Raw genomic sequence first — 14,392 nt, forward strand, 5'->3', positions numbered from 1 at the left:
AGAATAATTATCTCCCAAGGCTAGGTGATGCTGCTGTGTTTCACTTAAAGACACAGATGTTAATTTCTATTATAGTCTCTGCAGGCTGCATTAGGTTTGCTTGAATCAGAATGGCCATCAGAACGGTCCCTACAATCCTTCAGTACAGCAAAACCAGTAATATATTACAACATAAAGCAGGCACACATCAGCCATAGTGCAGCTGCAAATGTGTTACACAAAATTCATCTTCATGTCCCGCCTGGGAATTAAGCACTGCAGACTGTCCAGCTTACACAGCCACCAATGTTGCATGAAGCAGTTAGGAATGGGCTCTTAACATGCCCCTCTGGCCACTTTAGGTAAAGAGTACAAACATGCAAAGCGGGCAGAGTTTTAATGTACATCCATGTGTCACAAATTCAGCTCTGGGTTGATTCCCCTTCTCTACCTTGGACTCTTGTGTGTTGAGCATGAATTCCATGTTCTTTGAGGCCAGATGGTGATTGGGTGAAAGGAAATGTGTTCACTGGATTCTCATGCTGTTGAATTCACCAACTGATGTCTCCACATTAAGCCGCTGCAGATTTGAAATATTGACGTTCAGCAAATGTGATTTTTGGAACAACAGCTGCCATGATCAATCTGGTTGGGAAGGGACCATAGGTAAGTGGCAGAGGAATTGTTTTCTGTGCTGAAGACCCCAGATTCAATCTTTGATGGGAAGGACCTTCACTTCATACCCTGAAGAGCAGGATAATGCTGAGCTACATCAGGGGTGACCAAGACATTTTGCTGCCTAACACAGAAGAGCAAGTGGTGCCTATCCTCGACTCAAGGTGCATAGTATCAAAGGCTGGCCAAGTTACTTTGGCATCTGAAGTAGAAAGCCCCACACAATTGTCTCTCCTTGGGAATAAACAATACAATATTAATAAATTACCCATTTGCTTCCCTTTCAGAGCACACAAAATTAGCAACCACTTCATTCTGCCTAATGATAGGGCTGGTCCTAGGCTAGATGGACAAATATTCTGACTTTGAATAAGGCAGAGTTCAAAGGTGGATGTGGGCAGAAGTAAATCTAACCAAGTTTTAATGTGCTTAGGGCAACTGTGCTTATCTCTGTTATGAGAGAGTAAGGATCTTTCTTCCCCAAACCTTTCTCTCCCGCAGATTATCCAGGTCCTCTCAGTGGTTTTCAGTGCTATTAATCATGGTAACCTTCTGGGCTGTGAATAGGAGCCATCATGCTCTAGTGAGTCCCCTCTTACCTGACAGGTAAGTTCCAGAAGGGATGCTGTAAGGAAGAATAGAGTTTAGTTCTGCACCATGCCTTTTATGCCACTGGGCTAGTTCAGGCATGGCCAAACTTGGCCCTCCAGCTATTTTGGGACTACAACGCCTATCCTCCCTAGATAACAGGACCAGTGGTCAAGAGATGATGGGAAGTGTAGTCCCAAAACAGCTGGAGGGCCAAGTTTGGCCATGCCTGGGCTAGGCGGTGGGGTGGGGTGCAGAGCTCCATTTAGTCTCCCATGCTATTTAATTTCTACATCAAACTGCTGTCAGAGGTCATTGTGAGCTTTGTAACAAAGGGCTATCAATATGCTGATGACATGAAGCTCTATTTCTCTTATTTGTTTGCTCTAGGAGAGGCAGTGGAAATGGCTGCCTAGAGTCAGTAATTGGCTGGATAAGGCCTCATAAACTGAAGATTAATTCAGACAAGATGGAGGTACTATTTGTAGACATTTCCATTGGCCAAGCAGATGGTGAACAACCTGTTCTGGATAGATATGCAGCTTGGAGGTGCTATTAGACCTGGATCTCACTCGAATGTCCAGCTGGCATCAGAGGCATGAAGTGCCTTTAATCAGCTTAGGTTGGTATGCCAACAGAAGCCACATGAAAACAGAGGCAGCCTCGCCACAGTGTTCCATGCCCTAACAACACTTAGGTTCGATTTATGCAATGCAATATATGCAGGGCTGCCTTTGAAAACTTTTCAGAAACTTCACTTGTTTTGGAACACAGCAGCCACCTGGTTAACTGGGACGGGTCTGAACATATCTTGTCTAAGTTAAAAGATCTTCACTGATTTCCATGCTGGGCCATATTCAGTGAACCTGTTGCACTAGCAGACACGAGTGTAGATTCCCTCTAGCACAATGGGAATCCCCCACCTCTCCTCCCCCTGTGCACATACAGCTCATCCCCAAATCTGCTCTGGGGAGTTGGACAGCTTGGGGAGGGGAAGGTTCTACCAGGAAATGCAATTTAATGTGTTGGCTTTGACACAAAGTCCTAAACAGCTTGGGACCAAAATTTCTGAAGGGCTGACTCCTCCTCTTTCTAAGATTAGCTACAGATGCTCTAACTGAGATATCCTTACATTCAGAGGCTGTGTGGCATGTGTTCAGCAACAAGGCTTTCTCTGTGTTGGCACCTATGCTAGCACCTTTACCACAGACACTCTTATAGTGCTGACCTGGCCATCCTTCAGGTACCTGGTAGCAATGTTGTCATTCTCATGAGACTACGTTGACTGACAGGTACTTCTCTAGTAAAAGCAGTTATTCAAATGTTGTTGCTTTTTCATTTCTTATTGTACTGATTTTCATATTGCTTTTAATAACTGCTACCCTTCTTAGAGGCAAAAAAAAATGGCATATAAAGATATTTCATAACCATGGTGTGGAAAAATAGTGTGGAAAACCAATTGTATCTAAAAGAAACAACAATAAATCCAGAGGCAAGAAGGTGGAAAGAATGGGAACTTTTGAGACAGCAGAAAAAACTTGAGAATTTGAAGGAATGGTTAGAAAAGAGTAGTAACTCCCCGTCAGTGACTGCATTCTGTGATTGTGCTACATTGTGTTCAGTTTTATAAGAAAGAGCCTCAGAGCCCCAGATTTGTTCACTCTCTCCATCTCCTCCTGCAACCTCCACTTCCATTTTAGTTTAACCACAGTTTAGCCCATCTTCTGAAACCTAAACTGTGGTCAGTCCTAATCTGGGTTTCTTGAAACTAGTACTTGATGCAGCAGACTCTTGTTCATGAAAGCTTATAACAAAACTGTTATATTTTAAAGTGCTATGGCACTCTCAACAGCATTTTTGTATGCTCTTTCCAGCGATAAAATAATTAACTTTCCTGATTTTTGAAGCAATGTGTTTTTCCCAGAGCACTCCTCTGCTTCTGCACACACATCCAGCTTGCCAGATATTAAATTATTAATGGATATTATTCATTTTCCTGCTTTTATTACTTTCATGTTCAGACACTCAATTTATATGCATTTGCTTTTTCTCTGCTCTTACCTTACTGCTGTGCTCTAATATTTGCCACCTTTTCCCTTTTCCCCCCATAGGATATATTTACTATACATTTGGGGGGGCATTTACTGTTTTCTATTCATTTGGGCACTTCTTAAGATATACTAACCAATTTTTGTATGATGTTTCCTGAGATCAATGACTTTTCATCTGTGTTTGAATGCCATGTTGAATCAAGATGGCTGACTAAACCTTTGAAAAGTGCACTGGGTTTGTGGTTTCTTAGAATTCTCCAGCAATGCTGGCTTCAAGGCAGCTAAGAATACTGTATTTTATTTTTAAAACTTAATTTGGTTTTTTTTCCTTGGTGAAAGGCACATGCCCAAATCAGGCATATGATTCAGATATGACAGGAAACTACACATAACTGAAGACCTCCTTGCTTGGTGTGGAACTCTGACAACGGTAGGAAGAAGAGATGGCTCACACAAGCAGAAGTCTCAACATATTAAGCTGCTTTTCTTCATTCCACAATCAATCTGGTGGACTAGCCACAAAACCCAGTATTTCTCCCTTCTTTCAACAGGGACCCTCTCCACCCCTCTCCCTGAACCTAGCTAACAATAGTGTAAGAGATGAGTTATTTTCCTTTTCTGTTTCCCTTTTGATGGCTGCACATAATCTGGTTACAGTCCTTACCTAGGGAGATATATCCTTGCTATTATTGACCAATTAGATTCCACCTGAAGTCCAGACCCTTTTATGATCATTAACGTCATGTAAGGAATAGCTGGACTTCTTTCCCTGGATAATTAAGGGCCATTTCAAATGCAATTACCCCTTCAGGGTGCTTGGCCCCACCTTAACTATTTCCATCCACAGCAACATGACTAAATGATGGAAGAATCTGTCTTATTAACAACCATAAACAATATTTACAATAACTGATCCCTAGGGGTAGCTTTTGAAGCCCATGAACATAACACCCCCTTCTATCTGCACAATAATTTAGGTGAACTACTTGGATTAAGGGATGTGGGTGGTGCTGTGGTCTAAACCACAGAGCCTAGGGCTTGCCGATCAGAAGGTTGGCAGTTTGAATCCCCGCAACGGGGTGAGCTCCCGTTACTCAGTCCCTGCTCCTGCCAACCTAGCAGTTCAAAAGCACCTCAAAGTGCAAGTAGATAAATAGGTACCACTCTGGCGGGAAGGTAAACAGCGTTTCTGTGTGCTGCTCTGGTTCGCCAGAAGCAGCTTAGTCATGCTGGCCACATGACCCAGAAAAACTGTCTGCAGACAAACACCAGCTCCTTCGGCCAGTAAAGCGAGATGAGCACCGCAACCCCAGAGTTAACAGTAGGGGTCCCTTTACCTTTACCTTTACTTGGATTAAAGCCAGTTTAAAGTGAGATCTCAGGGTCATTTCTGATGTGATGCTGAAGTCCACTTCAGGCATTCAGTCTATATATGCAATAGCAAAAGTGTGTAGCAGCATAGGAGCAACATGTGCCAGCTCTGACCCCTAAGTTGGTTTAGGGGCATCATAAGATGGGCACCCTACAGTTAGCAATGGCTGTGGCTGGGAAAGGTGGAGAAGAAAGAGGCAGTGGAGGCAGCTATAGCAGTGGAGGAAGAAGCTGTGAGAATATGCCTCTTGCCAGGACATGAAGCTCTCCCAACTTCCAACAATGCCAGGTGCTGATTCTAGCTCTGCTAATATCTATGCGTTCAACTGAAATACCTGAGAAAGGGAAGCATATACATACTCAATTTCCCCCTATTCCATTTCCCCTTCTTTGAATTAGCTTTCTTTGTTGTTGTTTTTCCTCTCCTCTACCTGCCTCCCCCCCATGCCCCCTTTCCCCCTCATATAATCCATCTGCCTTCCTATCTGTTCTGCCTTCTAGCTCTGCCTTTCTTCTCTTCCACTGCAGCCTCTGACTGTGTACAGAATTGGTCTGCCTATCCATATGTTTGTTGCTAGATACCATATTTATCTATCCACCTGCTCTGTCTTTTGTCTGCATTCATTGCCATCCCGTTGACTACGCATTTTCCTGGCAATTTCTCTCTCTCTTTGAGATAGCAGCAACAAGTTCTGTTTCATGTCACAAATATTTTTTTCCCTCCCCAAAGCAGTAGGCAAGGAAGTGATGTTCCCTCTCCATAGTCATGGTGCATACAAGGAGACGGAATGCTCGCTTAAAGCAAATCCAGGTTTCTGCCAAACATGCAAAGAGGGAGATTGGGAATCACAGGAGAGATGCACCAAGCTGGATCCACTCTCTTCCCCTGCCACCACACAGCCTTCTCAGGCTTATTCTTTCTAATGCAGGTTCTCAGACACGTTTCTGGGGCAATTAGGAGAAAATGGCTTCAAGGGAGATGTGGGAGGCAGAGAAAGGGAAAAGCAACCCAGGCCCACAGTTTCTTCCTTCATGTCCCGCACCACCACTGTTTGTGCAAGAAAACATACACATTGCTTTTTAGATGTTTGATGGAGACTGCTTCTCAGACATAGATCTCTGCCAGATGTATAATATGGCTCACCAAACAGCAGAATTAGACACTTCCCCGTGCAGTGCATAACTATGCAGAAGTGGTTCACCCCAAGGGCTGGATGCAAGGGCATCACTGCTGCTTACCAGGAAGGAAAGGAAGGGAGGGAGGTGACAGTGAGATTGGAGATTCACAGGCACACTGGAAGGAGTGCTGGATTTGCATTATCCACGCCAGCATGGTGTAGTGGTTAAGAGCGGTGGACTCGTAATCTGGTGAACCAGGTTCGCTTCCCCACTCCTCGACACGCAGCTGCTGGGCGACTTTGGGCTAGTCACACTTCTCTGAAGTCTCTCAGCCTCACTCACCTCACAGAGTGTTTGTTGGGGGAGAAGGGAAAGGAGATTGTTAGCTGCTTTGAGACTCCTTAAGGGGAGTGAAAGGCGGGATATCAAGTCCAAACTCCTCCTCCTCCTCTTCTTCTTCTTCTTCTCCTCCTCCTCCTCCACCCAAGAATGATTCCAAAGGCCCCTTTTAGAGGAACCGCACCCAAAGTGGCCCAAAGGGATGAAATATTGCAGCAAAGTGAGATATTGCTGCAGCAACAATCAGCCACATCCTTTGAGGTGCAATAAAATTATGTACAGAAAAGAAACATCTGCAAAGGTCAATTAATAGGAACGATTCATTTCCCTCTTGTTAAGCGTTCTTTTTATCTTCGTTGCTTTGGCACGACTCTCTGTCTCTCAATCTTTCCATTGCTGACAAAACAATTGTCTCCAGCACAGCCTTCTCTCTCTCCCCCCGCAGCTAGCCCTCTATCACCTGTTTAAACCTACCTATTAAGGCAGCGACCATCTTTCTCACTGATCTTTTTCTCATGCACCTGTCCCTGTCTTTGTTGATCACTTTCACTGTCAGGGGAATGCGAGTCGGGTTATTTTATGCTCCCATTCTTCAAATGCACCTATTGTATAAAGAAGATGTTTTAAGTGCCTGAAGGTGGTTTGTTCCTCATTACTTCATAGAAGTGACATTAATAGCCAGAGAAGAGCACTGCTGAGTGCAATTATGAATGGTGTTCAGGTACGAAAGCTGCTTTGAGCCTGCTAATGTTTCCTAATTATAATCCTTTAGGTAGAGAGTGCAAGAGAAACAAGGAGGGAAGAGAGAGGGCTAAACATTGACTTATATACATGCTCCGTTCACCTAGAGGGTGGCAGCAGCCAGGGAGGTAGGGGCAAGTCTTGGTCAATTCCTTCTGAAAGGCAACAGGCCCCTGCGAAGCTGAAACTGACATATTGAGCCGATTGACACTGTGCAGCTAATACTGATGTATCGCGCCAAAGGCACATGGCAAACCACAGAAGAGCATGAATCCTCTCCACATGGACAGCTACCATGATAAAGCAAGCAATCAGTCAAGGCAAACTGCCCAGAACCAAAGGCCTAGGAAAAACAAGAACATTTGGTTTACAGACTGTCTGTCATGTTGACAATACCAGAGGGTCTAAGGGGTGGATGCAGACAGGGGGCTTAATATCACAAATGAGCCATTGGCAAGAGGGTTTTGTTTGTGTTTTTAAACATTTGTCAGCTTTTCCATGGAAAGGGAAAATCCAGATTAAATTGGGGTGAGAGAGAGAGAATGAGGACTGGCATTTTTGATGTCCTGACGTCACGTGGACACTGTGAAAGGGTTGCATGCGTGAGCAGCACCAACCCCAAAATAAACACCCATCTGGAAGCACACTTAGAGGAATCCTCGAGATGTATGAACATAACATCTAGACTTGCCAGACCAACCGCAGGACTCATACTGTGGGATAAAACCAGGGAACCACATACACTGCTTGGAGCTGTTGGGGGGGTAGGCTAAAAATGGCTTGGAGGACAAAAAACTTTTCCTCTGCACACAACCTGCTGCAGCATCTCACCCCACACCACTGCAGCATGCTTTTGATATATACAGTTGCATGTAACACCAAGTATATACCTTCAAAACAGGTCTACATTTGCGCACAAACTCTCCAACAGACACGCAGTACAAGTCTATGGCTGGCTCACTGTGTTCAATGGTGCTTACTCCCAAGTGTGCAGAGGACTGCAGCCAGGACTAGGAAGCTGCTGTTCCCCAAACTCACTTCCCACTCCAGACTTCCTCCCCTTTCCATCTTCTTTGTAAACACACGATATTCAGTCCCACTGTCAGGCCTTCTTGGTATCCTGCATTTCCCATCAAAAGCATGGGCTCCCTATTCCAGATCTTCCCCTAGTCAGCTGCCTCCCAAATACTTGGCTCTGAAACCCTCCCTGCCACCTACAAAGGCCCCTACCCCTTTCAATTTATTTTTTCAATTTATTTCATTTCATTTTACTTGTTTGACAGGGCTGCCTGTTTGGAGATGTAGTTGCATGATTATTTTCTTGTCTGGGTTTTTTTTGAGGGGGGAGTGTAAGTGGTTTGTCTGTTCTTTTTGGCATGGCCAGATTTTCATTGGCGAAATGAGTATTTTGTGGTGCCCATGACAGTTTCTTAGACACCCAAATGGTCCCCCAAAAAGGTGGGGACCCTGCCCTAGTACACGCTCTGCTCCTCTCTCCGGTCTGAAAGCAGCATCTCCCTTCCGCTGCACACAGCAATACGTGTGAAGGAATTCCCCCCAGCACCCAGGCTGCATTGCAAGCTACAAAGGAGCATGCAGAGTGTTCCCTGCTGAGCTGTTATTTCCCTGCGTGGTTATATACATAGGCAGGGGGTGACTCACTGCTGTATAATAGGATCTGGAGCATAAAGGCAAAAGGTGGGATTGGCAAAAAGTTCAAACCAGCTCCCAGGCAGCTGTTTGCACCGCCCCACCTCTTCCCAAATGCACACAGTGTGTCACCACCAGAAACTGGAATTCATGGGGGCTGCTGATATCTGAGTGTGAGTAGGAAAAACAGCCCCATTGTGGGATGTGGCCGGGGGGTGGGAAGAGAATGGAAAGCTTAACATAACTGACTTCCCACATCAGTGAATGATCATTGTGTTGGGTTGACTGAAAGCACAACACAGGCAGTGCCCAATCTGCCTCCACTGTGCAGAGAAGTGGGCTTGAAAAAAGGGGGCTGCACACCTGCCACACACAGCCACTCTCAAGGAAATAGGACCATATGACAGTCAAGTCTGGCAAGGCAGTGAGTGTCTCACATATTGCTGTATCATGCAGCCCTACGCAGCCAGAGGACCTGCCAAGGGAGTTGCTGATTATTATCTGGGAATCCAAAGAGCAAGTGGGATTTATTTTCATTCCAAATTCTTTTTTCGACAAAGAAAAAAATAGCATTCTGATGACTGAGGCATGAGTCAAGTTCCCATCATATATGTCACTTTGAATGTTTAAATATTATTGACAGCCCACAGCTTCTTCTGAAATATTTTTTTAAAAGAATTGTGAACCAGCCCCAAATCATAAGCTTATATACACTCTGTGTGTGTGTGTGTGCGTGCGTGCGTGTGTGTGTGTATTTACTGGAAGAAGAAGAAAAATTCCACCCATTAGAGCAGTCCAGCTGTTGAGAAAAAAAGATACCTAATATTGTTTGCATAAAATGAAACTTGTTGATTTTGCCATTGTTTGGGTCAACATAAAAAAGAGAAATTAAGTCTTCTTTAATCAAGTGTTTTTATACAACACATTCAAGCCAACATATACATGAAATTATTACCTACGTGAATAAAAAAAGAGAACAACCCCCACCAGACCTTCTAACAACCAGCGGACACACAGGAACATGTCAAATATCCACTTACCCCTGAAGGTGGGTTTGCTGTCCATCCAAGTTCAGCCGTGGCTGTCCGAGTATCCATTAGGGTTTCTGAAGTCCACCAAAAAGAAAAAAGAGAAGAATTACTAAGCAAATCAGAAGTTGGAATAAAATCGCAAACACACTACAAAGATGTAGCTGGAGATATATGTTCATTCTAAACCAATAGAAAATGATCACTGCTGAAAGTAGATACAAGTTTAGGCACTTACTGCGATTTAGAAGTTTGGCTACATAATACCAAAGAGTTTCTAAGCACTTTAAAGAATGCTCTTATGGTATGTGCTTTCACAGATTAGAGTCCACTTCACCAGGCGCATCTAACGAAGTGGACTCTACTCCATAAAAATATCTGGCATAATCAATTTATTGGCCTTTATGATGCTACAAGACTCTTGTTTTGCTACAACTAATAGCTACCTCTGTGGAAGTCAATGCAAAATGTGCACATTCATTTAGTTCAGAGATTTCTCTATTTTCAGGGTCCAGTATGCTCTCCAGACACTAGCTAAGGATTATTAGGTTTTAAAATAAAGTTGGCATCTCCCACCAGCAAGGACTTTACAGATACAGGGAAGAATCCAATGCACTTGTTCTGTTAGCACAATGATTTCCATGTTCACAATGGAACTCCCCCTCCTCTCCCTGTGCATGCCCCCATGCCCCTCCCCTAATCTGCTCCAGAGGGTTGAGGGGGAACTCAGAACAGATTTAGAGGGAGAGGAAGCTAAACATCTTTGCACTGATGAAACAAGTACAGTCATACCTCGGGTTACAGATGCTTCAGGTTGGGCGATTTCGGGTTGCGCACTGCACTGAACCTGGAAGTACCGGAATGGGTTACTTCCGGTTTTCGGCACTTGCACATGTCCAGAAGCGCTGAATCACGACCCGCGCATGCGAGTTGCGAACGTGCTTCCCACACGGATCACGTTCGCAACCCAAGCATCCAATGTACACTGAATGAGGCCATCAGATGAGAGAGAAGCTAAAATATCCCTCAAAGGGTCAGATTGGCAGCAATCTTTTGCCTTTCTAGAATGCACACAAGACTGCAGTATAATGTGGGGTGATTTTGTATTTATTTATTTTTTTAAAGCTTACTGCTTCTTTTATTTTTAAGTTAAACTGTGCACGATGTGAGATCCAGACTAAATGAGTTGCTCCTAGTTCCCACAGAATGGGCTTAAGCTAAAGGAGGGTAGATGTGGCTGAGAATTAGGAGAAATTTATGTACTGTAAGAGCAACTTAACAATGGAATCAATCACCAAGAAGGTGATGGGCTCTCACTGGAGGTTTTCAAGAAAAGGATGGACAGCCACCTGTTGAGGATGCTCTAGCTATGGACTTCCTGCATGGACCAAGTGGTTGGATCAGATGGAACAACAAGACCCCCTCTAACACTGTGATTCTATGAAATCAATAGGCTTTAGATCATGCCATAGCGACTTGCTCCATTGGTTCCAGTGGCAACTGAGTCCAACTAACTGAGTTTCAACGCAATTGCTCTTTTGCCACACCTTGATTTAAAGGAACTAGAGTAAAGTTGATTGAGGGACTGAACCTAACCAGAAGACAAATGAACCAGAAGACAAATGAATAAAATGAACACCCGTTTTATATATGCTTAAATGCAACTGAAAATCTGGATGGCCTGGAAATTGTTGCCAGTCACTGTGGGCTTCACCTCTATGTGACTGAGTTCATGCTGTATTTTCTCTACATCACTTCAAACACAAAAGGCTGAATTGCAAGGAGGACCTGACCCTAAGGTTGGGTCTTTTAGCCAACACCGCCAAATAAAGTATAGCCTTGGTGCAGAGAGCTGAAGTACATAGGTGTAAGATGCTAAGTAAACCCCTTCCCCGCAAAAAATAAAAATAAAATCAATGGGTCAGCTTAAATTCTAACACTTCAGTTTAACAGGGCTATTGATTGGCCAATTAGGCACCAAAATAATTGCCAGGCTTCAGCATTCAGAACCCTTTTGAAAGTGTGGTCCAAGTAAAGGACTCAGATTCCCTATTATCTTAAGCCCATATCTCCATTATCACATCTCTAACATTTGAATGTTACATAATTTTTTAAAAAGTGGAATGTAACTAGCATAATGAATTCAAAATGCCAGACTAGAGGATATAAATATGCCAGTTACTGCAGCTCTATTCCCAAATTGCTTTGTTTTGCCCGACAGTGAAGAGGATGGATGTAGTCAATTATTGGCTTTTCCATGAATAGCTGGTGGCTGACTGACCAAACCTGTAATATATTTCCCCCCTATTGTCTATATTGGCATCTGCTAGATATATTGATTTGTTGGTTGCCCATGCTGGCAAAAAATCAGAAGCACCAATATCAAACAACACTATTAGAATGTGTTGTCAAATTTTATTTCTTTAAGGGAGGATTTTTGGTTTAGTTTTTTGTTTAACAAAAAACAAATATTGTTGATATTTTCCCAGACTCTCGTTTTTAAGAGTAACAATAATAGCAACAACAAAAACATAGACAGACAGATGGGGAGAAAAATCTTCCAGGTTTTATTTATTTGTTTTCAACAGATTAAGTTGCTTGTCTACTGCAATTCCACCAAATGTTAGAAAAAGGAAATTACAATTGTCACCAGCATCTGGTCAAGCAGTTCCCTATTTGTCCTTCCTGTGCGTTTCCTCGCTTTACACCTCACAGCTTAGAAAGCTATAATGTTTCAGATCACCACCTTTCACCCCAAGGCAGAAAGTTTTAAACTTTGTGAAATCATCCACATCCTTCTAAGTGTACTTCATTTTAAGCAGTGTGCTATCTCCCTCCAAACCAACTCCCGGCAAACCCTTGTGTCTTCCTTCAATGCATTACCATCTTCACAGTCTATTTGTTATTCATACTCAAGTAACCAGGGTTTTGTCAGTAAGGGATTTACAACACCACTCTTCCCCTTCAGTAATCCCCTGAAGATGTGGCTGCATTTGGGCAGCATGTTAAACCGTGGTTTATCAAAATGGGAATGAGCCTGTGTGAGCCTCAAACACACATGCTCTCCCACTATTCCTCCAGAGAAGCCATAATGAGGTAGAAGCTTTTGCTTCCATTTTTTTTATTAAACAGAGACTGTGACACCATCAGAACCCAACCAACTATGGTTAATTTTAACTGTGGTATGGTTGAAACCAGCAAACTTGAATAATTATGAAACTGGCTTGCTTCAACAAAGTATAGTTAAGATTTTTTTTTATTTTTTTTTTATAATATTTTTTATTACGTTTCTTTCCAAATTTTATACATTACAAACAAATAAGGAGTTTACAAGAAACCATTTTTTTTTTTTTTTAACAAAAATCCCAACTTGGACTTCCCCACCCCTTCCGATTCTGCGTTCTTTATATTAACAATGTCAGCAATTTGTTACCTTATGTCATACCTTATTGTAACTTTTACATGTTATGTATCTATATTCAATGTATTATGTCACAATTTTTATACCTTTAAAATAAACGTAACATGTTCAATTTCATATTATCTCCTTTTCTCTTTTATCACTTAGTTTACTATTTACTTAATCATAATTGCTAAAGCGTATCATTTCCAAATCATGCACCGTCTTAAGATTCATACAGTTTGTAATACTTTTGCAAGTAGTCTTTAAACTTTTTCCAGTCCACCTCAATTGTTTCTACATCCAAATCTCGGATTCTGCCGGTCAGTTCAGCTATCTCCATGTAGTCCATCAACTGCATCTGCCATTCCTCCAGCGTGGGTAAATCTTGTGTCTTCCAGTTCTTTGCGATGAGTATTCTTGCTGCTGTACTAGCATACATAAACAAAGTTCTGTCCTTCTTTAACACTTTCTGGTCTACCATGCCCAACAGGAAGGCCTCTGGTTTCTTGGGAAAGGTATACCTAAATACCTTTTTCAACTCATTGTAAATCATTTCCCAGAAAGCCTTAACCTTTGGGCATGTCCACCAGAGGTGAAAGAAAGTCCCCTCTGCTTCCTTACACTTCCAACATTTATTGTCAGACAGGTGATGTATCTTAGCTAACTTGACTGGGGTCATGTACCACCGGTATATCATTTTCATAATGTTTTCCTTCAAGGCCGTACTGGCCGTGAATTTCATTCCGGTGTTCCATAACCTTTCCCAGTCTTCAAACATAATGTTGTGTCCAACATCCTGTGCCCATTTAATCATAGCAGATTTAACTGTCTCATCCTGTAAATTCCACATAAGCAGCAAGTTATACATTCTAGATAACAGCTTTGTCTTTGGTTCTAACAATTCTGTCTCTAGTTTCGACTTTTCCACCTGGAAACCAACTTTTTTGTCCATTTTGAAAACCTCTTGAATTTGAGCATAATGTAGCCAATCTCGCACCTTATTTTTTAGTTTGTCCTGGCTCTGCAACTTCCAATTGTCTCCAATTTTTTCAGTCAATTCCCAATATTTCGGCCAATAGGCCTCCATATTGGGTCTTTTTCGGGCCTTGGCCTCCACTGGTGATAGCCACCTCGGAGTTTTACTCTCTAGTAAGTCTTTATATTTCATCCAGACTGCAAAAATTGCTTTTCTGACAATGTGGCTTTTAAACAATTTATGTGCTTTAACCTTGTCGTACCATAGGTATGCGTGCCATCCAAAAGCATTATTAAAACCTTCCAGATCTAGGACATCGGTGTTTTCCAACAAAAACCAATCTTTCAGCCAGCAGAAGGCTGCAGCTTCATAATACAACCTCAAGTCCGGCAGGGCAAACCCCCCTCTTTCTTTCGAATCTGTTAATATTTTAAACTTTATTCGGGGCTTTTTGCCCTGCCAGATAAATCTA

At 42.8% G+C, this 14,392-nt stretch overlaps 1 protein-coding gene across 9 annotated transcripts in view; it reads right to left on the reverse strand.

Annotated features, from left to right (window-relative positions):
- EPHB1 (EPH receptor B1) overlaps window positions 1–14,392 on the reverse strand; it is a 331,437-nt gene that overhangs the window by 211,282 nt on the left and 105,763 nt on the right. For all 9 annotated transcript variants that reach the window (XR_008330673.1, XR_008330672.1, XR_008330669.1 and 6 more), the window contains exon 2: window positions 9,554–9,618. Coding sequence is in view for 3 of the 9 variants with exons in the window: in XM_053389846.1 (XP_053245821.1) it covers window positions 9,554–9,618 (65 nt within the window). In the remaining 6 variants the exon portion in view is untranslated. The remainder of the gene's footprint in view (window positions 1–9,553; window positions 9,619–14,392) is intronic.

The sequence above is a fragment of the Podarcis raffonei genome, chromosome 5 (genome assembly GCF_027172205.1).
Source record: "Podarcis raffonei isolate rPodRaf1 chromosome 5, rPodRaf1.pri, whole genome shotgun sequence".
NCBI classification, from domain to species: Eukaryota; Metazoa; Chordata; class Lepidosauria; order Squamata; family Lacertidae; genus Podarcis; species Podarcis raffonei.